This window comes from Pogona vitticeps, chromosome 5 (assembly GCF_051106095.1).
Source record: "Pogona vitticeps strain Pit_001003342236 chromosome 5, PviZW2.1, whole genome shotgun sequence".
Classification (NCBI taxonomy): Eukaryota; Metazoa; Chordata; class Lepidosauria; order Squamata; family Agamidae; genus Pogona; species Pogona vitticeps.
Window position 1 is genome coordinate 11,935,618 of NC_135787.1, and position 27,817 is coordinate 11,963,434.

General features: G+C 40.0%; 1 protein-coding gene across 3 annotated transcripts; it reads right to left on the reverse strand.

Annotated features, from left to right (window-relative positions):
* Positions 1 to 9,095: 9,095 nt before the first annotated feature.
* Positions 9,096 to 27,144, reverse strand: HNRNPD (heterogeneous nuclear ribonucleoprotein D). 3 transcript variants are annotated; one of them, XR_012087816.2, is made up of 9 exons: positions 26,671 to 27,056; positions 18,590 to 18,758; positions 18,174 to 18,335; positions 13,835 to 13,966; positions 12,712 to 12,811; positions 11,899 to 12,045; positions 10,619 to 10,716; positions 10,202 to 10,308; positions 9,096 to 9,423 (listed from the first exon to the last, which is right to left on the reverse strand). XR_012087816.2 is itself a non-coding variant. In XM_020803177.3 (8 exons), the coding sequence occupies exons 1-7, from the start codon at positions 26,913 to 26,915 to the stop codon at positions 10,649 to 10,651; spliced, it is 1,023 nt and encodes a 340-aa protein (XP_020658836.3). In that variant the 5' UTR covers positions 26,916 to 27,144; the 3' UTR covers positions 9,096 to 9,423; positions 10,619 to 10,648. The 3 variants fall into 3 exon arrangements, 2 of the variants coding, with proteins under 2 accessions (XP_020658836.3, XP_078250622.1); XM_020803177.3 differs by lacking the exon at positions 10,202 to 10,308 and having other exon boundaries at positions 26,671 to 27,144; XM_078394496.1 differs by lacking the exons at positions 10,202 to 10,308; positions 26,671 to 27,056 and adding an exon at positions 21,311 to 21,491.
* Between the last annotated feature and the right edge of the window lie 673 nt (positions 27,145 to 27,817).

The window sequence follows — 27,817 nt, forward strand, 5'->3', positions numbered from 1 at the left end:
ACAGTAATAACAACCAATCTAGGTATCATGACTTTATTGGTTCCACTTTAATACTTGTGGATACGAATTCTTTTAAGACACCAGGACTCTTGTATGAGGAAAAGAGGGGGAGAGAAATCATCACATTCTTTCTTCTGCAAATCCTGAGAGTCATATTTTGTTCAGAAGATGGTGTACAGATGTCATTGTTTGTTACCATGCTGTTTCAGTATTTGACTTTGCCTTGTTTTCTATCACACTTGAATTTTTGCACAGCAACACAAAACAGTATGGAGAACTAAGTAACAACTGAAAACAGGGTTCGTTGACAGGTGAATAAATAAAACAATGTGGCCTGAGCATTCTTTATGCACTGAATTCCCTTGTGATGGTAAACTCCCAGATAGAAAACAGTATGGCACCATTTAATGAAAAGGTATCAAGCAACTTCTTCCATGTTTTTCCTCCCTTTTTTGGTGGGCTCAGAAAATGTAGGATGCTTAACTATGGGAGGTAATAACGCCTGGAAATCCTGTGATTTCAGGATGGAAAATCTTTCTCTGCAAGTGCTCTTGATCTCAGGCAGGCTTTGATCAGGATTGATCCATAGTCAACTATAATAGTCAACACACAACTAGAAAGACCTCTGGTGGCCATAGAATTGTACTGCAACGGAAATGAAGAACTTTAAGGGAAGGAGAGCAGTTCTGCACTGGGGAAGGGACAAAAGCAAGAATATGGGGCAAACGCTTTAGGGTGATTCAGCATCAACAGAAGACTACTGCTTTCAGAGCCAGCTGAAATGTCGGAATAGCCATCAGCACTAGGCCCCTACAGAGCGCTTGTGTATGACTCTTAGCTTCGAAGTGAAAATGGCAATTAAATCATCCTGGATCAGAGAACATGGCATAGTTCTCTAGTTACAAGCCATCCCGGCTACCATCAAAAACATGACATGAACACACAAATGATGAGCAGTTTGTCCAAGTGGATCTAACGGGGTTTTTGTTTTGTGATATAAAGATTGCCTACTTGTATTAGAAATCATAAAAGGAGTTAAATAAAGGCCTGGAAAAATCCAAATTAAAAGGGGTGATAGAAATATCTGTCATGTAAAAGGAAATGGTTTTGTAACCTCAGGGTTTCGGGACTTAATCGTCTATTTCTTAATTGGTCTTTTTTCTACATCAACTAAATTGGGATGCATTTTTCATGCAGCCCTAAAGAACTGCTGTAGGGCGAGAATACCCTCAGTATAGTTACACAATGAAAACAAAGCTGTTAAACATGTTTCCTCTTGTAGTAAAGCAACACAAGTAGCTTCCTCCATTTTCTAAGTAATAGTTCTTTTTAATGTATGCAAACAAATCTCAGTTGGCAAAGACTGGATGCAATTACACCCCATAGACATTCATGCCTTGAGTTTATAATCTGCTCAAAGGAATCAGACGAGTTATCAAACCCCCCCAGCAGATTATCTCTAATTGAAGGCTAAAATCTTATGCATGTTCTCTCTTGAAAGATTTGATGCTTATCCCAGAGTTTGTTTTTCTATCTTTTCTAATTGCTTGCTCTCAAGCTACTTTACTACCATCATGATTTTTTAAAATCATTTAATACAAAGTGAGATAAATGAATGGTTGTGTACCAGCCTTGTAATTCTGTATTTTTAATGTGACAAGAATTGATTCTTTTGAATGTGTTGCTGGAGGAGATTCTTGAGAGTCCCCTGGACTGCAAGAACAAACCTATCCGTTCAGAAGGAAATCAACCCTGAGTGCTCACTGGGAGGACAGATCCTGAAGCTGAGGCTCCAATACTTTGGCCATTTCATCGGAAGACTCCCTGGAAAAGACCCTGATGTTGGGAAAGTGTGAAGGCTGGAGGAGAAGGGGACGACAGAGGACAAGATGGTTGGACAGTGTCATCGAAGTGACCAACATGACTTTGACCCAACTCCAGGAGGCAGTGGAAGACAGGAGGGCCTGGCGTGCTCTGGTCCATGGGGTCACGAAGAGTTGGACATGACTTAACAACTAAACAACAATTGTTTTGACTATTTGTTCTATATATGTGTGGGGGGGAGTCCCCAATGAATTTTGTGAATAACTTTGGATATCTTTAATACAATACAGGAATTTTAAAGAAAGATTTCAAGTAATATTCATAATTATACAGAGCACTGATACATGATTACTGAGCAACAGCTGTTCTAATCTTATCTGGGTCTGGTTTTATTATTCTGCTGTTTAATTAAATATATGAAATGGTGGTACATTTTTGAGTTGTGATCTGTTCTGGTCACTCCTTGGGGTTAAAATGCAGGATAGAAATCAATGGCCACCACATTACATAGTTAAGTCTGGAAACAAAGGAATATTCAGTAGTGCATTTAACATAGCTTATATTTAGATCTCCAACACTTTTTAAGAAGGAAGCATAGGATCATAATTGATTATCCCAAAGAGCAGCTGATGTAGTTTATCCCAAGTATAATGAATGAAATTCATTCTTTCCTGGGCAGATGAAGCACCATCATAAACACAGCGATACAGGAGTTTCTACACTTCAAGTTCAAGTGGACAATGTGAAAAATGTCATGGCTCAAAATGTTGAAAATGTTTTGAAAAGAGAAGAGCTACTAACTGAACTGGCTCAGAGAAATGATGATCTTGAAACAGCAGTAATTCCCCCACAAAAAAATCAGCTGAAAGAGGAGCCAACTGGCCCCTATTGTGCCAGTGATCACAAATACGAGGGGGTGCTGATAAGTATTGAGCCCTTACCAGAAAAAAAATGAGCTAGGAAGCTGTAACTGCCACACTATTCTACATATTCCCCCAGGAAATCGATGCACATGCAACATCTGTCCTGCAGCTTCTTAAGTCCCTGCAAATAAAATTCTTCCGACTGCTGATGTAGCCACTCATTTGCAGCATTAGTTGCCTTCAGAACACTCCCAAATCATTGTCCCTTTAGGTGTTCTTTGAGTTTGGGAAACAGATAATAGTCAGAAGGAGCCAGGTTGGGAGAATAGGGTGGATGTGGCATCACTTGAAACTAAGGATGTCAGTTTTGCCATTGTTTCACCTGCAGTGCGTGACGATGTGTTAGTCCACCAGCAGAACTCCCTTCTTATCCCAAAAAACTGCTGCCATTTGCTTCTGCATTGACCCTGGCACTCGGAACTTCTTTGGCGTGGAGGAACCACTGTGCCTCCATTCCCTAGACTGTTTCTTTGTCTCAGGATCATAACAGTAGATCCATGTCTCATCACCAGTTACCAATTTGCCCAGGAAATCTCATTTCTTGCAAAATGTTCCAAAACAGCCACCAGTGACTCCACATGTTTCCTCTTTTGTTCAGTTGTCAACAGTCTGGGGATCCACTTTGCTGCCAGCTTTCTCATTTCCAAGTCATTGTGGATAATGACACCAACTCTCTCACGTGATATTCTCAGATATTTAGCAATACTTTTGGCTGATACTCTGCCATCCTCCATGATTGTGTCAGGGATGGCTTTCACATTTGCAGGCACAGAGACAAAAAAACAGGCCTTCCACTAGGTTTCTCACTTTCAACACCGAAATGGTCAGTTTTAAAATTAACAACCCAATGTTTAACTGTTGCATATGAAGGGCCACTGTCACCCATAGTTTGTGACATTTCATCATGGATCTGCTTTGCACCTTTCCCTTGGAGAAACAGGAACCTGATTATGGTCCTATGCTCTTCCATAATGAACTTTTCTGGAGGTGCTGCCATGTTCACTTTGGACCTGAACATGAAAGATAAGTTAAAATCATAGGTAGTTGATTTTTTGCATCATTGAATACAGACAAATTGGCCAATTCATCCTGCAATTTATAGCTTCTTAGCTCATTTTTTTCTGGGAAAGACTCAATACTTATCAGCACCCCCTCGTAAGTATCAATGTATTGTCAAAGGCTTTCACAGCCGGGATCCGATGGCTGTTGTAGGTTTTTCGAGCTGTCTGGCTATGTCCTTGAGGTTTTTCTTCTTAACATTTTGCCAGTCTCTGTGGCTGGCATCTTCAGAGAACAGGAGTCAGAACTCTGTCTGTGCTTTAGTGCAGTTTGTGGGATACTCAATTGTCCCACAAAATACTCAACTATCCCACAAACTGCACCAGAGCACAGAGTTCTGACTCCTGTTCTCTGAAGATGCCAGCCACAGAGACTGGTGAAACGTTAGGAAGAAAAACCTCAAGAACACGGCCAGACAGCCTGAAAAACCTATAACCACCACAAATAAGTATCTTTAGCAAAATAACCAGCCAGCAGAGCACTTCAGGAGTTACCCCTCAATGTTCCCTTTACAAAACAACCGAGTGGAGGAGGCAGCCAAGGCCCCTTTATCACTTCAGAGAAATTCTAAGAACCTAAACACACACGTTTGACTAAATAAGCAGTGTCTATCAAGAAAAAAAAATCTGAGGACATCCCTCGCTCCACCCAGTTCTAATTAGACCGATAAGAAGGCTGAAAGTTATGACAAAATACTTCTTTGAAGGCTGAACTTCATCCCATGCCGTATTGACATACTTTTTCACTACCACTATTCAGGGAATATAAATTAAACTATTGTAGCAAAGTTGTTTCAATAGCTTTATTTTATTTCATGTGCCTTATTACTAATTTACGCATTTTCCCATTTGCTTTTGGGCTCAGGGTTTCCAAAAAATTCATGAAAAGATTTCAAGTTAAATGTGGTGGAAGAATGCTACAATGGTCATTATTATTGCAGTCATTCTTATTATACTATTCATTGTTCTTCTGGCCACAGGTGTTATCCCAACATAAAGAAGTTAAGCAGTTAAACACAGCAGACTTCATATTATATAAAAATGTTCTGTATTCAAAAGTACATTTAAGTTTATTCATATTTTAATTGTCAATAAATGTAATTAACAGCCACTACATGCTTGCATATATAGTGCTTGCTTTCTGTTGGTAATAGAGGAATGAGATAGCCACAAAACCGAAATCTGAACAGCTTAATGTCATGCAAAATGATGTGCTCTTGGATCAAATTAGAACCCCCATACACAAAACAATGAGCAAAATTCCACTCTGTGATTTGTGTCCAATTTCAAAAGCATGCATAGTGAAAGGAAAGCATCCTCCCCCGCTATGCTCAGAAATGGGTACCGGAATGGAATTGTGAGCTGTATTTTCTCTACCCACTTCCCAAGTGACAGCTATTTGCTATTTTGGCTGAAAGTGACTTTTTAAAATGCTGCAATCAATGAGATGAAAGAATAGAAGTTATTTATCAAGGAAGAAAGGCCACAGTAGAATATATTTGGTTTTTCAGTGTGTATCTACTGAATCTTCTGCCTCTGGATTCAAACTGTGAATCTTCACTACGGCTTTATGCCAGGTGGGCAAAGACACAAATATCTAACATTTTCGTAACCATAGCCTCTCTGCAGAAGATACTACTACAGTGGTGCCTCACTAGACAATGATAATCGGTTCCACTGAAATCACTATTTAGCGAAATCATCGTCTAGCAAAAAGCATTTCCCCATTGGAATGCACTGAAACCTGTTTAATGCGTTCCAATGGGGAAGAATCGTTGTTGTCTAGTGAAGATCGGCCACAGGAAAGCCGCTTTGCGAACCGCCGATCAGCTGTTTAAATTGCTGTCTTGCAAAACTTAGGTCCCGAAAACGTGGAGGAAGCTGTCAAAATAGTCGTCTAGCGAAAATCGGTTTGCGAAGCAGGGACCAAACATTGTCGTCTAACGAAAATCGGTTTGCAAAGCAGGGACCAAACATTGTCCAGCGAAATTCCCCAATAGGAATCCCTGTTTTGCAAATCGCTATAGCGATTGCAAAAAGCCAATGTCTAGCGAAAAAACTGTCATGCTGGGTAACTATCTAGCGAGGCACCACTGTATTACTAAGCTGATTGTGCTCCAGCCAATAATTACACATGCGTGGCTATACATATGCTTTAATTGATGACAGAACCCATAACAAAGGATGTGGGGAAAGAATACTGAGAAAGTCTTTGCTTGAAACCTTAGATTTGAGGCTTGGTGCGGATCACCAATGAAAGAAGGTAGAATGACCTTGAAAAAAAAGCAACACATCTTCTAACAAGACCTTCTATATTCAAAGAACTTTGTTTATGCCAACCACTAGAAAAGCAAAGACTACTTCTTTCCCTTGCCAGTTTTCTTTATTGTCTAGCTTTCAGATGCATACATGGTGACTGAAAATACAAGAGTACGGATGATCTTGGTCCAGTGACACATTTTTACAGTTGATCTTTTCTAGTTCCTTCTTTGCTGTCTTTCAAAGTCTCAGTCTTCTTCTGACTTCTTGGCTGAAGTCTCCACTTGGACTGACGATTGAACTAAGGTATACAAAATCTTTATTTCAATTTCTTCATTGTGAACCTTAAAGTCGTGTAGTTCTTCTGTAGTACGGATTTTTGTCTTCTTAATATCCAACTGCTATCCTGCTTTGGCACTTTCTTCTTTCACTTTTCCTAAAAGTCGTTCCAAATTATTGCTGCTTAATGCCAGGAAGATGGCATCACTTGCATATCTAAATTATTGATGTTTCTTTTTGCCAATTCTCACCTCTCCTTCATCTGAAGATTGTGTGGGTCTCTTGTATGCTCTGAATATACTTTGAACATATAAGTAAAATGCTCCATTGTCTGACACTTTTGCAAATAGGAAACCATTTTGCCTCTCCATAGTCTGTCCTAACAGCAGCTTCTTGTCCACAACACGATTATGCATCAGGACAATCAAGCACTGAGATACTTAATCATTATCTACAAGTCAAAGGCTCTGCTGTAGTCTATAGACTGATCTCCTTCTGAAATACTTTGATGCACTCTAGTAGCCAGGATATATTTGCAATTCGATATAAAGTGCCTCTTTCTTTTCAGAATCCAGCTTGAACATGAGGCACTTCTCACTCCATATGAGGTAAAAACCTTTCTTGCAACACCTTGAGCATCATTTTGCTTGCATGCAAAATTAAAGCAATGGTCCTATAGTTACTACACTCCTTGAGATCTCCTTTCTTGGGGATTAGATTGTATACTGAGTGTTGCCAGTCTGTAGGCCATTGTTTTATCTTCCATATTTAATGGCATATTCTTGTTAGGATTTTGACAGATTCAGTCTCTGTGTCTTGAAAAAGTTTCATTGGTATTCCATCTACAGTACCTCTGGTGATTTATTTCTTCCTAGTACTCTTTGTCTCTGACAGTCACTCAAAATCTGCATCCAAGGTTCTGGCCCTATTCTGTCACCTTTTACTTTTGCTTCTCATGTCTCCTGAAAATTAAGTTTTTCTTCCATCATTCATCTAGGTTTTTCTTTTCTTTTTACTATAGGAATGGTCTTTTTGCATTTTTCCCTAATGATATCTCTGGTTTCAATCCAGGTCTGGTTCATGTTCAATTTTTAGTAATGCAAATTTGTTCCTTATGTGGACTTTAAATACATCGGGAATGTTGTTTATGTTTGGGCATTATAATTCTTTTAGTGTACTTTTTCAGCTTTACTCTAAAGTTGTACATTAACAGTTTAATGATCAGTATCAGAATATGCTCCTGGTCTTGTATTGAGAGAATACTGCTCTTCCATCTCCTGCTTTCACTTACATTATTATCTTTCTATACTGACCACCTGGTAATGGCCATATAAGCAGCCATCTATTCAGTTGCTTGAAGTATGTATTTACAATAAACAGATTTCCAGCTTCCCAGAACTCTATGAGACATTCTCCTGGTTCTAAATTAGGCCCCCTTAGGCCTAATTTTCCATTTGGCTCCGATTTGTTCCCTACTTTGCATTCTAGTCACCTATGATTATAAGTATCCTATTTTAGTCTGTGGTGAATTTCCTCTTGGATGCTGGCATAAAAGTTACCAATTTTATCTTCACATTGGTAGTTCAAACATGGACTTGAATGATGGTTAAGCTGATAAGCATTCAGAGAAATCTGACTGATACTATTTGATGGGATTTTGCATTATAGCCCGTAATTGCCTATGCTAAAGCTTGCCTCAGTGTTAGAGCCACTCCATTTCTTCTGGGTTTGTTATTTCAAGAGCAGAATACATTGTCGTTGTCTGACCAAGAATACAGCATTCCAGCCCACTTTAGTTCACTGACACTAAGCACTGTAATATTACATTTCTTGCTTTACTGTTTTCCAGTTTACCTTCATTCATATTTCTCACATGCCACGTTTCAACTGTATTTGTACAGCATCAGTTTCTTTTCACTTCTGTGCTCATCAGCCACAAGATGTCTTTTCAGCTTTAATCTAGTTGTGTCATTGGCAACTGAGCTATTTGTACTTGTCCTTTGCTCTTCCACAGTAGCTGACTGAGTGCTTTCTGACTGGCGAGTCTCATCTTCCAGCACCATCCCTTGTTTCATTTTGGACTGTATCATCATGGGGTTCTCATGGTAAGGAAGGGTCAGCAGGAGTTTACCAGTGCCACCTTTTGCGCAGTTCTAACAAAAGGTTAACTTTAAGTGTCACTGCCATTAACTCCTTCATCTGTGTCACTGTCAGCTACCCTTGCTGCCTAGCAATTATAAGCTGGATTTCTCATCTCAGTCTCATGATTCCTCCTTGACAGCAGGAAAAAGAACAGTCATTGGCTAGAAACCATTAGTTATACAGGTGAACACAATCAGCAGAAATCTCAGGAGGATCGTGTGAAAGAGCTCAGCATATTTACATCAAATCACACAATCTGGACCACAACAGATGTCTACCCTGACTTCTTAACTGCTATCAATTCTCTGAAAAATATTTAAAGTTTTCTGTTACATCATTATAAAGATGTAACAGGATTCTAGACATTAATTCTTACAAAAGACTAAAATACATTTTTCCCTATCTTCCACTTTTTAGAAGAAAAATAATTCAATGGAAGATGTACCCTATCTGGTAACTAGCTGCCAGACACTAGTCTGTACACTGGCTGAAGCCCTCCCTGATTTTTCACTAGGCAGATCCAAAATCGGCTTACTACTTGAAATACATATAGCAATATATTTCAGAATTTCCAATACCTTCTCCGTTCTTGAGAAAAAGAACGCTAATGCACCTTTATACAAAAAGATTTATTAAAAAACCAGTAAGACACTACTACATCATGACACTGTCACACTGGGCTTTAAACACAAGACTTTTTCTACAATACTGGGGAACAAAATGGGTGTGGGGCGTAAATCAAATAGATCCTTAAGCGTAGCAATTAAAAAGATGGTGAAAGCAACTCTGTTGTAATGAGAACGCAATCAAACTTCAGTGGGACCAACATCTTACTTCCAATTCAGGGACTTGATACAAAAAAATTAGTTTGAACTGCTATTAGCAGGCAGCATGAGCCACCTCAAATGAATCTTCAAATGAGAATACTGCTTGTCCACCTAGAGAGAAAGAAAGAGTGGTCAGTGTGTGAAGGCCATGAGCTCTAGCCAAAATTACAGAAAGTGTTTAGATACTCCTATGTCCCACTACATAAATATTGTATCAATATTAATCAAGTATGCTTTTTGATATATTAAAGCTGAACAGGAGAGTCCATGAGCTGGAAATCCACATGTGCACCACTGTTTGAAAAACGGTCTTTCCACAACTCTGAAATTACTCAAGAAATACTTGTTTATTCACCAAATGCCATAAAGTATCTCCCAAGCCCTTAATGCTCAACTACCACCAAGCAGTAGTAGTATGGTTAAGTGGAGATTTTTGGCCCATACACTCCAGTTAAAGACTTATACTGGCCAGGTAAACAGTGCTACTTGTACATTAAGAGAAATACAACAAGGAGAAAGGGTTAAGTTTCTACAATAAATAAGTATATATTGAAAAGTCAGAGGAGTTGACACAACAGGACTTCAGCTCAAGAACATCTTGCAATTACGGCTACAACGTCTATAAAAATGGGAAAAGCAAGCATTAAAATAGATTAATAAAATATAAAATTAAGACTGGAAAATCCAGAGACAAGCTGTATCCTTAGAAGAACAAACAGTTAAAATTATTCAGTAAGCTGACGTATTTAACCATTACTGGGCCTGTAAAAAATGCATTAAAATTACGTAACGGGTAGTTTGCTTTACAAGCAAAGAAATAAGTGAAGGCAAAAGCTTGAAGTATCCATTTTATTATAATGCTGATACAGGATGTTGGAAGAGACCATACCAAACGGCAGCATTCGAGAGCGTGAGCATCTCGTACCCTGTCCGCATTGAGCGGGCCTGTGAGAATCGGGAAGTCAGCGCGACACAGGGCCTGCAAGGAAGTTCCCGCTGGCAGGTACAAACAAGGTATAATATCAGAGTTAGTAGGCAATACTATTTCGCTGCAATTCCTTAATTTGTACCCATTAGCAGTACTTTACCTGTTAACTTTACTGACTTGTTAATTTATAGGGCAAAAGGCAAAAAGCTTAAGAGCACCTGTGTTACTTATCTTCAAAGTCATTACGTTACATTACGGTAAGCACTTCTGGGTGCTGTGAAATTTTAAAACATTAATCATTACAATATCTTACACAATATATTTGAAAACTACTATTAATTATAAAGTCAAAATATAGTTTACAAATGTAGGACATACCTGTCTGGGATAGGCTGCAAATGGAATAATTTAGTATGGTTTGTAGCTATTTTGATGACCTCCTCGCCGAGATACTTTCCCATAACCACTCTGCTGATCTAAACAAAACAAAGAGGCTTTAAGGCTCAAACCTACACAAGCCACTGAGAATCATCTACTTATTCAAGCCCCTCACATCATACTAGAATCACACATCTCTGTGGAACAGCAAAACCTTCTTCTAAATTCATCAATTCAAAATTAAGCAGGACGAAATACTATTTGGAAGATAAAACCCAACATATGACTCTTTTTGTAATTAGTAACTAGACTAAGTCAACCTGAATTTGAATGCAAATAATCCAACCTTGCTACTAAAGTGGAAAGTCTATTTAGAATCACAATGGTGTATCATGTATTTAAAATGACGGCAGCAGTACCCTTGTGATATACCTGACAAAACTAAATCACAAGTAAGTCTGAGTCAAATGGAACGAGGCACAAAACCTGTATTTAGAAATGGCAATCCCATAAAATTCTAATATGATTCTCCTAGCAGAAACATTTCTCATTTCCATATCTACTACCATCATTTTTGACTGGTAATCTGAAGGCAAACATACACTTAATTTGCAAGTCTGATTGCTAAAGCACGCAACTTTGACAAAACCTTGGCTATTGTACAGAAAAGATACCATCAGCTTCTAAACACAGCTCTAAACCCTCTGTGGATTTAACTTCTCTCAGTACCTCTGAAATGTCTGCTTAGTCACTGCGAGAACCAGTCTACCACCCTGTTCAACTTCAAAGTAAAATCCCATGCATATTAATACAGTATATCATTTTCCCCCTTAAGCCAATACATTCAATGGTCCTATCTGTTTGCTGTGCAGTGTGTACTACAAATATATGAACAGCACTACAGAAGCAAAATATGGGATGTAATGAAATTTACACAGAAGGTTCCTTATGCAGATACATCTGAGGAATTCGCTCCAAAAGAAAACTGTGATACTCCCACAACAGTGCAGCCAGGTCTTTCAGATTTACAGAATGTATTTCTTCCACCAAGAAAAGCTACGCTATTTATTGTTAAAATGGTACTTGGTTGTGCATTTCCCCTATCCAATGGGTAAAAAGCGTGCTTGTGGCATCAAAGAACAGGTACTACAAAATTCACAGCATGTGTCAGGTTTCAAAATGTCAACACAGAGACCTTTGGGTAGTGTGGGCGGCATATAAATTAATATAAATTAATTCAATAAATTAAATAAATAAATTTGTAGCAGCTCTATACTTACTACTATAATCCCCATATCCATAATAGTTGTTGTATCCTGTGTAGTCATAACCTCCGTAGCCACCGTACCCTTGGCTGTTGTATCCATAGTTGCCATAACCCTGATTCCAATAATTACTGTATCCTGGGTTCCAACTTTGACTGGGGCCTGGGGGGAAAAAAACATTAGAAGAGCAGCATTGCAGGACCATAAGCAAACCTCAATGGCAACATGACATTGCTTTAGAAGCACAGCTGGAAGTGGGCTGAAATGGCTGGCTGTGGAGCCAGCACCTGAGAGTTCTGAATGCCACCAGGAGGAGGGACCAGTATACCACTTCCAAACACTTTATACCTAGAAAACCCCTGGGGGGCTCATCCTAATTCAGAATCAACTTGGCATTGATAACTCATTGTTATTTAGAAGCAGGTTCTGTTGAAACCAGTGAGCCAGATTTCCAAATACTCATGTTTCATTTCAGGTTAGGCAAATCAGGAGTAATATGGGTCAGCACCAGACAGAGAATACCTCACTGAAGACTGGAATATGTTAACCAACTTCCTACACAGCAATCAAGTCTACTGTATTCTGATGGCCTGTGTGTGTGTTTTTAAAGGAGGTTAGACAGATTAAGGTCTTCACCCAAAACACAAGCCAGGGCGCAGTGGTTTAGAGCAAGTAGGTGGCTGAGCAGATAATCTGGCAAACATTTTTTAAAGAGCTGAGAAACATACACATCACATGGAAGGACACTTAAGGCACACTCGTCAAAGCCCTTCCCATCCAACACATTTTGGGGTTCAGTACTGGCATGTTGGTTATGCTGAAACGTACCTCCACCTCTGCCACGGGCTCTTCCGGCAAATCCTCCCCGAGTTCCCCACTGCTGCTGCTGCTGGTACTGTTCTTTTGACATTGCTACTTTTATTTCGCACTGAAAGAATGAAAAATCAATTTCTACAGGCACTATCTTGGCTTCTGCAATGCACTGTCAAACAACTACCTACAAGGTCTGAAAACTCAGATACTTTAATACTTGAGAATTTAAAGAGAAATAGCAATGCAACATTAGAAGTCAGTGAGTGGTAGCATAATTGTTAAAATACAGTAGCACCCCCCCATCCATGGGATAAGTTATCCATTCATTCATTTAGCTACTACCAGAAAATACTAAATAAAAAAAACAGATGTATTTATATGTATTTTCAGGCCTGAACTGGCCACTAGCATTCAACAATTCTGTGGGTTTTGGCATTGACTGTGGCGGCTTGGAACAAATCCCTTGTGGATACACGGTCCTACTATACTATTAAATAAAATGAAGAAATGCAACTAGATTTCACTTTAAAGCCATACAAACAATTCATAACGATGGGTACCGAGGGAAAATCTAGCAGATATCTAGCAATATTTAGCAGGTTCCATTAAAAAAAAACAGCAAGATCTTTGCAATGCCCTAATTTGTGTTCTAGAAGCTGACATATTTAACCAAGTGAGGCAAGCTCCAAATACACAATTATCAACAGAAGATGGAATACAGGGGCATTGTTAACTAAAACAAAAATGTTCCAACTGCCCCCAAAAAACAATTGTAACCTATACCATATAATATTAAGGATGTTTTGTTTTTGTGTGTTTTTTGTGTTTTTTTTAAATAGAAACAAGAAGTAAGATGGCCAATCATTAGAGATTTGGGGGGGGGGGGAAACAAAGTCCACACACAACCCAAAACTGCCCCTGAAGTGGCTGACATTATCCACACCGGTACTTGTAATTCCAAATTCCTTGTTCAGCACAACAAACAGCAGTACTGGTGCATGCACACTTTTTAGAAATTTAGTTAAATCCTTGGCCGCAATCTACTCCATTTATTTCATCGACATCTCACTTCAGTCTTCTCAGCAACCAGGATTCCCTTTCTAACCAATAAATGTCACACTAATAGCTTTGAACCTACTTTACTAAGACCAACGTTGTGGTATTTCTTCTCCATAATCTTCTTTACTGGATCTTCCTCTTTGAAAGTAATGAAGCAAAATCCACGGCGCTTGTTGGTTTTGTTGTCCATCGGAAGCTCTATCGATTCCAACTAATCAAGAAACACATCAAACAAGCAAGCAATGGATAAAAAGCCAATAATCATTTAGTTATTACACCCAATATAGTGGCCAAAACCCTGTTCTTTACTGTCATAAATCCTATTAGAAGAGGTGTTGAATCAATGGGCATTTGGTGAGTCCACTGATTCACATGGGACTACTCTTAACTGAGTTTTACATTATCACAGTAAGCTACTGAATTTACAGAGGAGCCGACTCATGAAATCCCACTGATTTAAACAGGCCTACGCTAATATAATTTACTACATTAAGCAACTGGATTTTGGCCAATGGGTTAAAAGAGTTTTGTCAACTAAAAAGAATCAATTTGTTCAGTTCTATGAACTTAGCAAACAGGCATTTCATTTTGACCTTTTTTAAAAAAAAAAAGTTCTTATCCAGTCAGCAAATATCACATTCTAATTTGGCCAATCAATCATGGCTATATAATTAGGCAACTAGCTTATTCCTGTCAGTTTGGAAGCGGGTCAAAACTGAAGAAGCAGCAATGATGGCCAAAAATCTGGCATACTTTTGTGGGTGTGCAAAAAGAATCACATAAGGTGTGCCACGGATAACTGCAGATAACTGATGAGGAGCCTCATGTGCAACCATGATCAACATATACCTGGCACTTCATCAATTAGCCATAACAACTAACATGATTGCTCATGCATGAATATAAAATCCTAACAGGATTTTGGTCACTAGAAATAAGAGGAAGACTAAAGTCACCAGTGCAAATTGTTAAACCTAAACCAACTCAGCGTTGCACCAATGCAAAAGTGCAACAGTATTTCCTCCAATGCTGTCCAAAAACACACTTTGAAGGGTTTCCCAGAAAGGGTTTTTATGGTGCACTGCCATCTGTGGTGGAAACTACTGATCTTAAGGAAGATGCTCTATGTGTGACTTTTAAAGACATTTACTCCAGATACGAAAAAAGAAACCATTCAAAATGGACACAGTATATCAGAGATGCAAGAACCAGTTGTAAAAATCAAATGTAACATGCTATTCAGCTGTAATCAAGCTACAACAGGGAAGATCATTTCAATCAATCTACACTTAAGTAAAGCCTATGTTTAAACTAACTGCAGCCTCCAGAATGTGATGGGTCTTTCAAAAATTCAAAGTACAGCAAAGCACAGATATAGTCAAGTGGAACCAGCTGGCTTAAATTCAGACATCACAGTAAACCATGACACGTACTAAGCATAATTTAGAATCCAAACCGTATCCAAAATTCCTAAATGAATAGGTAACTGTATACTTGATGGGTTAGAGCTGGTTGTCTTCATATGATTCCACTCCTGAGGCACAGTAGCTCTAAAGAGTGTACTTCCATAGGCCAGAATCTTATTGTAAGTTTGCAAAAATCTGTTGCAACTGTGGCTAACTCATGAGGTGTCAGGGTATGTCTGGAGCAAATGCCTGGCCGAACATCTGACTGCATAAACCCAGATGCATGCTAGCAGGAATTTGCCACGGAAAAAAGCACAAACACCAACAAGGATTCTGGCTGCAGTCTGTCAATTCACATCATACGAAACCACAGCTTCCTTATCACTGGTTTGGAACAATGTCTGATCTGATCTTTTGCCTCTGGAGAAGTACCCAGAAAAGCATTTCTTATTCAATCTCAATTAATGAATTAAAAGTGCACCCCCACCCCAAAAAAGTCTAAGGTAAGTCCAATTTAACTCAATTTAACTCTTAGAGAAACTTAAAGCCATCTCAGCAGAATTTACAAAATCTCTGAAAGATAATTCACTTTACATCTGACCTATTTTCACTTAACTGCCTTAAAGGCATCATTATTCTCAAACTTAATTTGAACTTTTTTTGCCTGAGTCAGACTAGGCTTCTGTGCTGGGAAAAACATGCCCATGTCACAACCCACAGAACTCACTGCAAAACTGTCCCTAATTTCAGTGGCGCTGGCAGTAATTCTGAGAGCTAATTAGCTACAATTCAAGCATATTATCTAAAAGGTCACACATTAGATTTAAACTGACTTGTGGGGAAAATGCAATAGGAATCAAAGGCTAAAGTTAACTCAGAAATGGTGACGAACAGCTAAGCTCACAAACTGATGACAGAATAAAAGTTGGTGATGGGTATGCAGAATCAATAATACACTATTATTTTAAATAAGAGGCATAAAAACTTCATGCAAGCATGATATAAGAATATCTATATGATAGAAAAGCCAAGATGGCAGAATCAGTCCCTCTGGTATGAGCAGGAAACAGGTTGTACCTCTACCTTTGATCTATTGGATCAAAGACCTGGTGGACCGGTAATATGCTAGCTTTCCTGAACATGAACTCTACTAAGAGCAGAATGGGTTACATGAAGAAGAGTGGCCAAAGACAACCTTGAGCATAACAGAATCACTATAGGTAAAAATATCAGGCAACAAGATATATTAGTGAAAATACAGTACACAACTGAGAAACTATATTCACTTGTTTTCCAGATATTCATACTTTCCTGTTGCTTTTCTTTACTTGCTGAAGAGCTCACTTCAGGAAGAGACAGGAAGTTAGGAACTTAGATCAACACACACCTTTAGGTTCTGGGACCAAATTTCCATTTGCAAAATGTAAATACTGTACAGTAGCTTCTCCCCAAAGCACAGGAGTGGAAAATGTAGTTCATGACTCTAGGGATAGCCCCACTCTCTCTGCTCTAACGCACCATTTTACAGTTGGAGGATGATATGACTGTCTGGATATGGTCAACAACATGAACATATACCTAGTTAACATTGATTTCCCACCTTTTCAAACCCAGGCCCCAAAATAAATGCCTTAGCCACTCAATAAGAAAAACTAGCACAATAAGCCAAGAAATTAAAGTGTTGTGTGTTTGCAGTTTTCATTTTATTTTTCAAGTACAAAAAACTTGTCATTTGATAGCTCTGGTCCCAAATTAACTAAAATCAATTCAGTGATTTTCTAACTTAGATGCCTTTTAGTGAGGTTAATATTAGAAAAAGATATTTAGAATATTATTTACAGAAACTTTAGATAGCAGCTATGATTTTTGAAGAGATACTCCCACTTCTTACTAAAAAATGACTGCAACATGGTGGCTGCTATAGTTTTTACTTACAGCATCTGGATGCAATACCATAAATGTTCTCTCAGAAATTTAGGAAAGATTAGGACAAGAAAAAAAGTGTGTGTGTATAATCTAAAAACAAGTCTCTTATTTTCTGTAAGTATTGTTTACATGTGAAATATGGCAGACTTAATAGCCCATTTACAGTGGTGCCTCGACTCACGAACTTAATTGGTTCTGGAACTGCAGTCATAACTCAAAATGATCATAAACTGAAGCATCATTCCACATAGGAATGCACTGAAATGCAATTAATCCATTCCAGCCGAAGGAGGGGAAAAAAGCAAAGCAAACAAACCATGCAAGACCCTTCGGAAATGCAAAAAAAGCAAAGCAGAGACTGAACAAACCATGCAAGACCCTTCAGAAATGCAAAAAAAGCAAAGCAGAAAGCAAACAAATCCCACAAGCCCCATCAGAAATGCAAAAAAAAGCAAAGCAGAAAGCAAACAAATCCCACAAGCCCCATCAGAAATGCAAAAAGAGCAAAGCAGAAAGCAAGCAAGGCATGCAAGACCCATCGGAAATGGGGAAAAAAGCAAAGCAGAAAGCAAACAAACCCCACAAGACCCATCGGAAGTGGGGGCAGAACCAAAAAGCAAACATCCATGCAAGACTCATCAGAAATGGGGAGAGCAAACAAACCTCGCAAGATCCATCGGAAATGGGGGAACCCCAAAAAACAAACCCTGCAAGACGCATCACAACATAGAAAAATAATCCCACCATCCAGCCCAAAACTACGCTGCAAAACCCACCCACAACAGTTTTTTAAAAAGCAGAAAGCAGCACCTTACCAGGCAATCCGAAGCCTCCTCCGATTGCACACTCTCTAATTGCTGGGGCAAAAGAGCTACAAAGAAGCAGCCTCTTCGCCACCAACGGGTAGCAATTTGAATTATCCGCCTTTTCTCCCTACCTTCTTCTGTTCATAACTGGAAGCTCCGACCACAAGTCAAAGCAAAATTTTGCGGCTGGAGCTGGTCGTAACTCGGGATGTTCGTAAGTCAAGGGTCCACTATATTTATAAAAATCTTAAGAAAACGATACATAAATGACTTCACTCACCTCCCCAAAGCCACCAAAGTATTCCCTTATTTTCTCTTCTGGTGTATCAGGAGACAACCCTCCAACAAAAATCTTTTTGACTGGCTCTTTTGTTTTCATTGCTTTAGCTCTCTTGGGATCAATCACTTTACCATTCAGTTTGTGCTCCTTCTGATCCATGACCTACAGTTACAATTTTAGAAAAACAAGGGTTACAAAACCTTAAAAAACTTTTCCACCTATATTATTCAAAAACTACCACTTACATTGCTTCAGCAGCACAGAATACAAGAGAACAGAGTGCTACTCCTGTCCTCTGACGATGCCGGCCACAAAGACTGGCAAAACATTCGGAAGAACCACCTTCAGAACACGGCCAAAGAGCCCGAAAAACCCACAACAACCATTAGCACAGAATATCTTAAAAGAAAACATACCTTATCCACACTCTCAGATTCCTTGAACAACACAAAGCCAAAGCCTCTTGACCGCCCTGTAATAGGGTCTAATTTCAGGGTACAGTCCACAACTTCTCCAAATTTTGTGAAGTAGTCCTTAAGATCTTTCTTCGTAGTATCCCAGCTAAGGCCTCCAATGAACATTTTCCTGCAGGGCGAAACCAATGTTAGAACTGTAAAACTTAATAAAAAGAGAGTGAGAAAGACCCTGACACCTTCTATCCATTTATTTTAGAGATATACTAATTTAATTTGAAAACCAAGTAGTCCAAGTTCACCACTTCACCCTACGAAGAATATCCTCTGGGGATAAGCCATTTGGATTGTTGGGATCACTTCTATTATATTACCACTTCATGGAGGGAAGGTAGATGAGTCATCAACGATGATGACAGTTTTTTGACAGCCATGTGCGCAGCCACTAGGAATCCTACACCAGAACTCCAGAAGCAGCATAATCCACAGAGCTTGTGTCAACCACAGTCTTTAAATGAGAGCATATCAAAGTGTTCCTTGCATAATTACTGTACACTGTAAACCACACAAGGAGTGTTGTAGCACAATGGGGCAATATACAAGTCAAAACAACAGCAAGATGATTTTGCCTTCAAAGCAGTATGAAGATTTTTCATAATTGTTGAGTCATCTGCATTCTATCCTGTTTTGGTGTGAACATATTAATGGACTCTCAAACTTCTAAACCAGCTTCGTGGAATGGCTCTGTGCAGACACAATGGTGGCAGAGAAGAATGATTTCTTTATTGCTACCACTGTCACAATAGGTTCTAGTCTGTGCTTGGACACATTTGTTCTGTTATATACCATCATCACTCTAGTTTCCATCCCATTTGTTTCATAACTAGCTTCCTAGGGACTAGTATGGCTTCACTCTATAGGAGTGGACGTTCCACAGCAACTGTGTTTATTGTCCTGACCATCTTCCTATTACAGTATAGATATTAACAAGGGCTTTGACAGGATCATCTACTGAAGTGACAGGAAGCTCCTCAAAGGTTTTTTGGATCCACAAGGTTACTGGAATAGACCATCTTAATCAGTCACCCAACCTTTCAGAGGCTCAGCATTCTGATGACTTTCAGTGCCACCAGATATTGATCTGCCCATGAAGATGAAACTGCCAAGAGTTTCTCTAATCTCTTATCATCAGCAGTTAGAAGACCTGTCCAGCAGAGACAACTAGCTTTGGTGCATGCCCTGCAATATGAGTGGAACGGATACCACTGGGACAGACCCATGATCATCATGGAATACAAAGAAATCATGAGTCACTCCTGATTTCAGATGCTCAATATGAATGCTAGTCCTCCAAACACAGGAATTCTCTAACACAGTACTCCCAGATCAACTATGTTAGCTTAGGAATGGAGACTGATGCACAACAGAGTAGGTAGCACATTCCTAGTCTTATACAGAGTAATGCTCACTCTGCCCCAGGAACCAGCTCATAGGTATACAAACTCAAACTCAGCAGCCTGCTAGAGACCTGTTAGGAATGATGAAATTTCAACAAACTACAGCAGCCCTGCTCCCCCTCCCTGGTTTAGCCTGTTGATGCACAGATAACCCAGGTAGGCAAAGTTGAGAGACTCCCCTCTCTCCATCTCAACCAGCCATGTTTCTGTAATGCAGACCAGGTCAGCACGATAATCCAGGATCAAGTCACAGATGTCTGTTGTCTCACTCTTCACCTATCAACCATCTCACAACTGTTACTCATGAGAGAAGGAGACAATTTGATAACCACCAGAAGCTTTGCACTACAATGTCTATAACCTCTGTAGCTGCACCAATAATGTTCGTTACAGCCTCTCAGGAACTGTTATGCAAAACAAATGGAAAGCATTAGACTGCCTACTTTGTGAACCACAATGCTGTAGGTGGCACCAAACCTCACTCTTCCTTCTACTGTGTGTGTTCTGTAAAGTCAGAACTGACTTATAGTGATCCTAACAAGGCTTTCAAGGCAAGTGAAATATTTAAGGAATTGTTTTAACAGTTCACTGTCAACACACCAGTGAGTTTCCATGGCTGAGTGGGGATTCGAACCTTGTTCTTCAAAACCCTAGTCTGCACTCTATCCACTACACCACACTGGGAATTCTTCCACTACTAGCTGACAATGCAACATTACACTCTTCTCAGCAGATCAATATAATTCCTATAGCTGAAAGCTTACTTATTCAAGATAACACAGGGGTCATCTCAGCACAGAACTGACCACCCACCTGCCTGAATCACCTTACATGCCGTGCTCAAGGCTGTTTTCACTCTACTGCAAGAGAAACAAGTAGTAAGACTCAAATAGAGTAGGTTAAATGAATAAGCAGGGACTTACTGAGTCAATAACTAAGTAAATTCCACTAATTCATCAAATCTGCGCAATGCCGTATAAACTAGTCTTACTACAAGAATGTTTATATAAAATGCAACTGATCCAGTGACAACATATCTGTTGCATTAAATACACAGCTTAGCAATAACTTCCACATAAGTGGAGACATGTTCAGCCACTCCTCAATCTACAGTGCCAGACCCTGGAATCAGAAAGCAATTTAGTACACTACATGCTCTAAAACTTCCCAAACAAAATGCAATGCTAATTTGTCCCGGGCTGAGAACAGAAAAAACTTGTATTTTGGCCAATGTGTACTTTTGCAACCTTACCAGGAAAGAACTTACTTTAGTTTTGTTTAGCAGGCTGCCTTTTCACCTCCAAGTAAGCAACAAGGGAGCTCCTTATCTTATGGCTGCACCTTTCACTGTAGTAGCACGGAGATTAGCTGTTAGAGGACAGAGCCTCTTTTTCAGGACAAATTTAACTTTCACATCAAAGAACCAACTAGGTACTGGAGTGCTAACTGGGAAAAGGAATAGAAGGCACACAATACATAAAGCTAGTTTCAAGAGCACTTCTTGAAACTGCTGTAGACACAAATTTAAATACAATCCAGAAATCCAAGTTATTACTCTCAACTCTTTACACTAAAGGCAAAAGTTATCTCTTGTATAGCACATAAAAGTTTTCTTAACTTAAATCTTTATTAAACAGAACAAGACCTGCTAACCCACAACACGTTCCCATAGTAGCCAGTTTATTTTATTTATTTATTGTGTTTACACCCCGCCCATCTAGTCAATAGACTACTTATTTATGTAGTAATTTCTTGCATACCCAGCCAGAAGTTTGTTACTTTTAAAAAAAATTTCCCTTCTTAATTCCTTCCATGGAACTCCTACACTAGGCTGAGTGACCATTTACAATTTGGTTTCTATAAAACCTATACTGTATGGTGTTTTGAGCATTCCAGCTGGAATATACCGGTCAAATATAATATTTTTCAAGTTATTTTTACTGTCAGTGCTTCAGCTCCCCTCCCCCCTTGAAGATTTCAGTACCTTTGAGAACCATGCCTAAACTGCAACAAGCTTTCTTCTTACTATTTCCCTGCAAGAACTTAAGATAATTTTGGGCAAGGATAAGCATCTAACAATTTGGGCACTGAATTCCTTTAAAAGTTCCTAGGGTTTCTTTCAGAAAAGCATTGCTCTTTATATATTTTTATGTTTATATATTTTATGCTTATATATTTCATATTTATAGCACACTACTAAAGGGACTCACTGAATTTCACAGTTCTGAATATGTCTGAAATAAAAAATGAAGACTGCAGAAAGATAATCAATGACTGATGTCATGATATATTTTTCTGATCCCAGTATATTCTGAGCAGCAATGCCATTGTTTTTAGTAGCACAAGGAAGGCAACTGCACGATTTCTCTGTGTTGGATCACAATATGTGACCCACCAGGCATACTGCCAGATCAGAAACAAAGCTCCATAAAAATGCAGCCAGCATCCTATTTTTGGACTACTGCTCTCCAATTCTTAGACGGATGGATGCACATTTAAGAAACTGCAATGCATATCTAGTATGCTGCATCTGTGCCAACTTCTCTTGCCTTTCAATATCCATCAAAAACAAAACGAAGAGCAGCTTAGAAAATGAACCCATATCTTAATAGAGACAATGTTAATGGCATGTGACTGCTACGTCTTTTTCAAAATACCAGACACGTGCTTTCTGTGCCTGAAGTAGTTCAGTCTCACCACTTTTCTTCCACATGGGAATGCAATCCAAGCTCAAAGAAGTTTTGAAACAACGGAGAATGTAGAAGATTGGACACTGGTAATCACAGCCCCTTTCTTCCTAGAGAAATGTTCCACTGGCTCAGAAAAGCAATGCTCAGACATTTCTCAATAATAATAATAAAAATATTTCCAAATAAAAATAAGAATACAGTACTTGCAGTGCAGCTATGTCCTCAGATCATGTTTTAGGCAATCCAGCACAACGGAAGAAATATAGGCAATCCAGCACAACGGAAGAAATATATACAATGTATATAGGCCATTGCAAGAAATGATGCAAAAATGAAACATTTCTCAACAGAGGTAAAAGAGAGCAAGACTGGTTCTACCAAATAAAAACACAAACCAAGACTATATTTTACAACCACAAAGGGGAAACGGAAATGACAAAGTATAGTTTCTTTCCACTGGCTGTAAACAATGTTCACTTTTTGTAGAGAATACTGCTCAGAACCATCTGAAGTAAAACATGAGTTTAAACATGCCAAATTGCTTACTTGTCTTCGCTTTAAAACTCCAAACTCATAGAACAGAGAAAAAGATCCTCCATTTTTACACTGAGAATTCTTAAGATTAAAAACTTAAAACTGATAGTGTTATAATACACTCACAGCAGCAGTCAGTTTATGATCACACTATGAGAGCCCTCAGCAACGTTATTAGTCTTTGAGTAAAATTTGTGCAAACAGTAGAGCGTGCAGATCACACCATTATATTACACATTATACACCCTTGCAGAAAGAAACCAGCAGAACACACAGCGACCCAATTCACACCACCTTAATGCTGCTTATTAGGTCACAATAATATAAGTACCCATGCACTTAGCCCATTGGAAATGCATCTGAAATTCAGTGACTTGGGTCTTCAACTAAAAATGGCTTCTTGTCTCATTTGAACAAGGAACTAATGGCTACCATCTCTGGTACTCACTATATGCTGAACAAATTCCAAACTATGATTTACTGTGTTGCCTTAATCCAATATTAATTACTATAGTTCACTAGTTTGGATTAAATGGTATACCATGGCTACAGGCTAAATTCCTAGTTTAAATTGTGCTTCATGCAAGAAGAAAAATCAAAATATCGAATGTATTTACAAGCTCATTTACACAGTGATTTAATAAGCTGCACCAGGTTTTCCAAATGAGCTACATCATTTTACAGACAGACAACTGTTATAAAAAAGCTTCTTATAAGTATGCATAAAACACATTCATTATATATTTACTTGGTCTATATCTGAATCTATTCCAAAGTCTGGAACTCAAAATCTGTTACAAATTTCAAACTCACCCTCAGTCAAACTTCTATGGCCAAATTCCAAGTACGGAAAAAGGTCACTCGGGCCTAATTTATGGTAATGACATCCCAAAAGATACCCAGAACTTCATTCAAACAGAGCTTCAAACAATCAGTTAACTACACAGTGTCCCAATGACAGTTACTATAATATACAGAGCAGTCAGTGCTTGTAGATTTGAGAAGTTCCCAAGACAGTGGCTGTTCCATGTCCAAGGGGCAACCTCTGCTTCTTCCCAAAACCCTAATCTAAGGCAGTTCATGAACAATGCCTGCAAGAACATCCACATTTGAATTCACTATCATGGAAAACATCTGCCTATGAAAAAAGCTCACTTCCTGTTGGTCCCAGTGAGTTAGATGCAGCAACCAGCACTTTAAGCCAAAAGATGAACTAAAGGAGCCAATTCATGTGCTGAAGAACAATCTTCATGGCCCAGTCTAACTAGGAGCTTTAACATTCTTCCTCAGTCAAAACATCCCAACCATATCACCCCTCTGGCATCCTTTTTACAATAGGCCAACGTCAGTGTTACTGTGATTTTAATCATCATCACTAGAGTCGCCTCCTTATCTACGCACTACAAAAAGTTATTCACAGCCAGTACTGGTATAATTATGTTAGTCTTTAAATTGTGTTCATTTATTATGCAAGATATGTATGTTGTCCTATTGGAGGAAATTATCATATACTGTAGTTATAAGCAAGGCAAGGGCCTAAAAAAATGAAAAAGTTCCTTATAGACAGACTGCTCAATTAACTGTATGTACAACTAACTTTACACCATCTTGCACACAGCTTTATTAAGAGAAACAACAATGAACACTAGCTTCAATTTTTCATAAGAAACATACCATGCAGCCACTAATAGAGTGCCACGGGATCCAAACTAAAGGTATGTTTCATGATGAAACAAAAGAAGACTCGAAGGAAAACACAGCATTTAACTGAAGCTCAGAATCAAATTCACTTCCCTCAGCTAGAGAAGAACCACTTATTTCTTCTGTAAGACACTTGAGATTTTTTTTTGCACAACACACATTAAGAGTTTGCATAGGATGAACAAAACATGTATCATGAGGTTGAAAACAGCTGCATATATCAAAAAAACGGTTGCTATCCATCAGCTACGTTTGACAATCATAATATTATCTTTCTATTCATTTTCTCTTATACTCACACAGCTATTTATTTTTAACTCACACAGTCGATTTCACATGGTCCAAACCAAGTAAGTACAGCAATTAAATGTATATTTATCAACTGTCTTCTCAGGTTTTCTCTCTCTTTGAAGCTAAAAAATATTTTGGTTATGGCTTCTTTCCGAACACCTGCAACTTTTTAAAGTTTAGGCTCTTGATTCACAACTACGCTGGCTGGATAGCTCAGCAAGCTCTCTGGCTGCAGAGCCAGAAGTTGGGAGTTCAATTCCCCACTGTGCATCACAGAAGAGCAAGCCTGTGTGGCCTGGGGCATGCGGCACTCCGAAGAATTAAAGGGTAAAGCATTTCTGAGTACTTTCTACTCAGAAAACCCTGAAAAGGGATACCATAAGGCAGAATTAACACACTGTTGTTATTGTTACTACTACTACTACAGCCAAACAGTGTTTAAAGCATATAAAATCGAAAACATTCTCCGTTCCTTATTTGTTCCAAGCCAAATATTTAAGGGCGATGCAAACTTGCACATGAGCAATACCACCTTACGTGCACTGGTGACGTCAGTGCTCCTTCAAAGCCAAACCTCAAGTCAAGAACGAACTTCAAAGCACTTTTTAAAGTTTTTCTATTAGGCCAACAACGGCATCCTTTTCTCTCGTTCGCTCTTCTGCTGCAATTCCTCGTGACGTGGTTTACCGATGTGGCTTCGCATTAACAAGTCCATCTTTTTTCCCCCCAAGCGCACATAATGCTTTTAAAAAAAAGAAACATCAAATCCGGACTCTTAAATGCCCCACACAGTTTAAATCCACTGTTTTTCTACCCATCCTGGGTAGAGATGAGCAGCAACACCGCCTCTGCATCGCTGTACAAGCATCATCCTACACCGCTTCATGCCTTCCTCGCTTGCAGCACTAAAAAGGTTTACCAGAGCCCAGTGGGAACCCAGTCTTCTCAAAGCGCACATCCGGGGGGAGACTTCCAGTTCGCCCCCAGTGAAGGTGCCCATGAGGAGCCATTTAAAAGGGACTCGCTCCTCCCAGAAGTCACATTACATGCCTACGACCTCGCTTCCCCCTAAAGCGATTTAAACGAATTAAAGCTTTGGGGGGGGAGGTTTTTTGCAGCAGCAGCTCTTCTTGTAAGGCGCCCAGCGCTTCAAAAAAAAATTAAAACAAAACACCAACCCGACATAATCAGATAAATAAAACGGGGGTAACTTCTTCTCCAACTCTCCCTTTCCTACAGAAGGCCCTCCCGCGCCACTCCAGGCCCAACGACACGCGTCCCAAGACCAGGGGGGGGAGCAAGGCATGCAAGGGGAGAGAGAGGGGGGCCGGGGAGACACCCCAGGGAAAGGCGCCCACCACCACCACCACCACCACCCTCAGGCGGCGAAGGCCCTCCTTTTCCTCCTTACCCTTCGTCTTCCTCGTTCTTGCTCGCATCGATTTTGGCTCCCTCCGATTCGCCGGTCCCGGAGCCAGCAGGCGTGGGGGTGCCCCCTCCGCCGCCGCCGCCTCCACTCCCCCCGCCGCCGCCTCCCCCTCCTTCCGCGCTGTTGTCATTCCCCCCGCCGCCGCCCGCGGCTTCTTCCGGCTGCTCAGTTTGCTCCGAAGCCTCGGCGGCGGCGGCAGCTTCCCCGGCGAATTGCTGGTCCGACATAGCAGCGGCCGCCGTGTGGAGGAGTCGGGTGTCAGGCGGGAAGGAGGGTGGGGGTGACGGCGACGGCGAAAAAGGACGGGGTTCCGGACACGCGAGGCGAGACCGGTCGCTCGGGACGGGAAACCGAGGTTCGGTCCGCTCCGGTTTTGGCTGAGCGGCGAAACGGGGGGGGGCTCTCTCGCTGGGTTTCCCTCCTTTCTCGCACTTTAATGGCGCCGCCTCGGTGATCCGAACCTAAAATGGCTGACGGAAGGAATGCGGCGGCGCGGTCACGTGACGGGCGCCCTAGTTTTCCCCGCGCGCCATCCTTCTCCTGGTCTGTAACGGGCTGGCGCGCCATAGAGAGGGAGTGGCGGGAGTGGCGCCTCCCTTCTCGCGCGCTTCCCGGCACGTAGAAACATCCTGGCCTATCACAGCTTTCTATTCAACCCTGTCCTGTACGTCGTCCAAGATGATCTGTCGCTCCCCTGCTTTTTCACTCTATGGTTTACCGGTCCTATTTCCGCCTCCAGTCTACTCTATAGATCTAAAAAAATAGAGAAAGATAGAAACAGGTTCAGTATATAGTTTGCTCTATGTCGTAGATGTGAAACGCCGCCATTACGTGCGTGCGTACATAAGGAGAGGGTTCTGGCTCATAAATCAGATGAGAAGCAGAGTACAGTATTTCATCTCATCAGATGAGAAGCAGAGTATTTTATGAGGCTAGAAATGGACCAGATAGTGGAAGATGCTTTTTGCAACAATATCTGCACTGGATGCTTGAAGTCAATCCCGATGGGAAAAATCAGTTATCTAGCAGGCATTGCATTTAGGGAATGTAGGAGAGGTCGTGGCTAATAGAGAAATCTAAAGTACACAAAATGAGCATCCACTCTTTGGCTGCCCTTCCATCCTTCCCG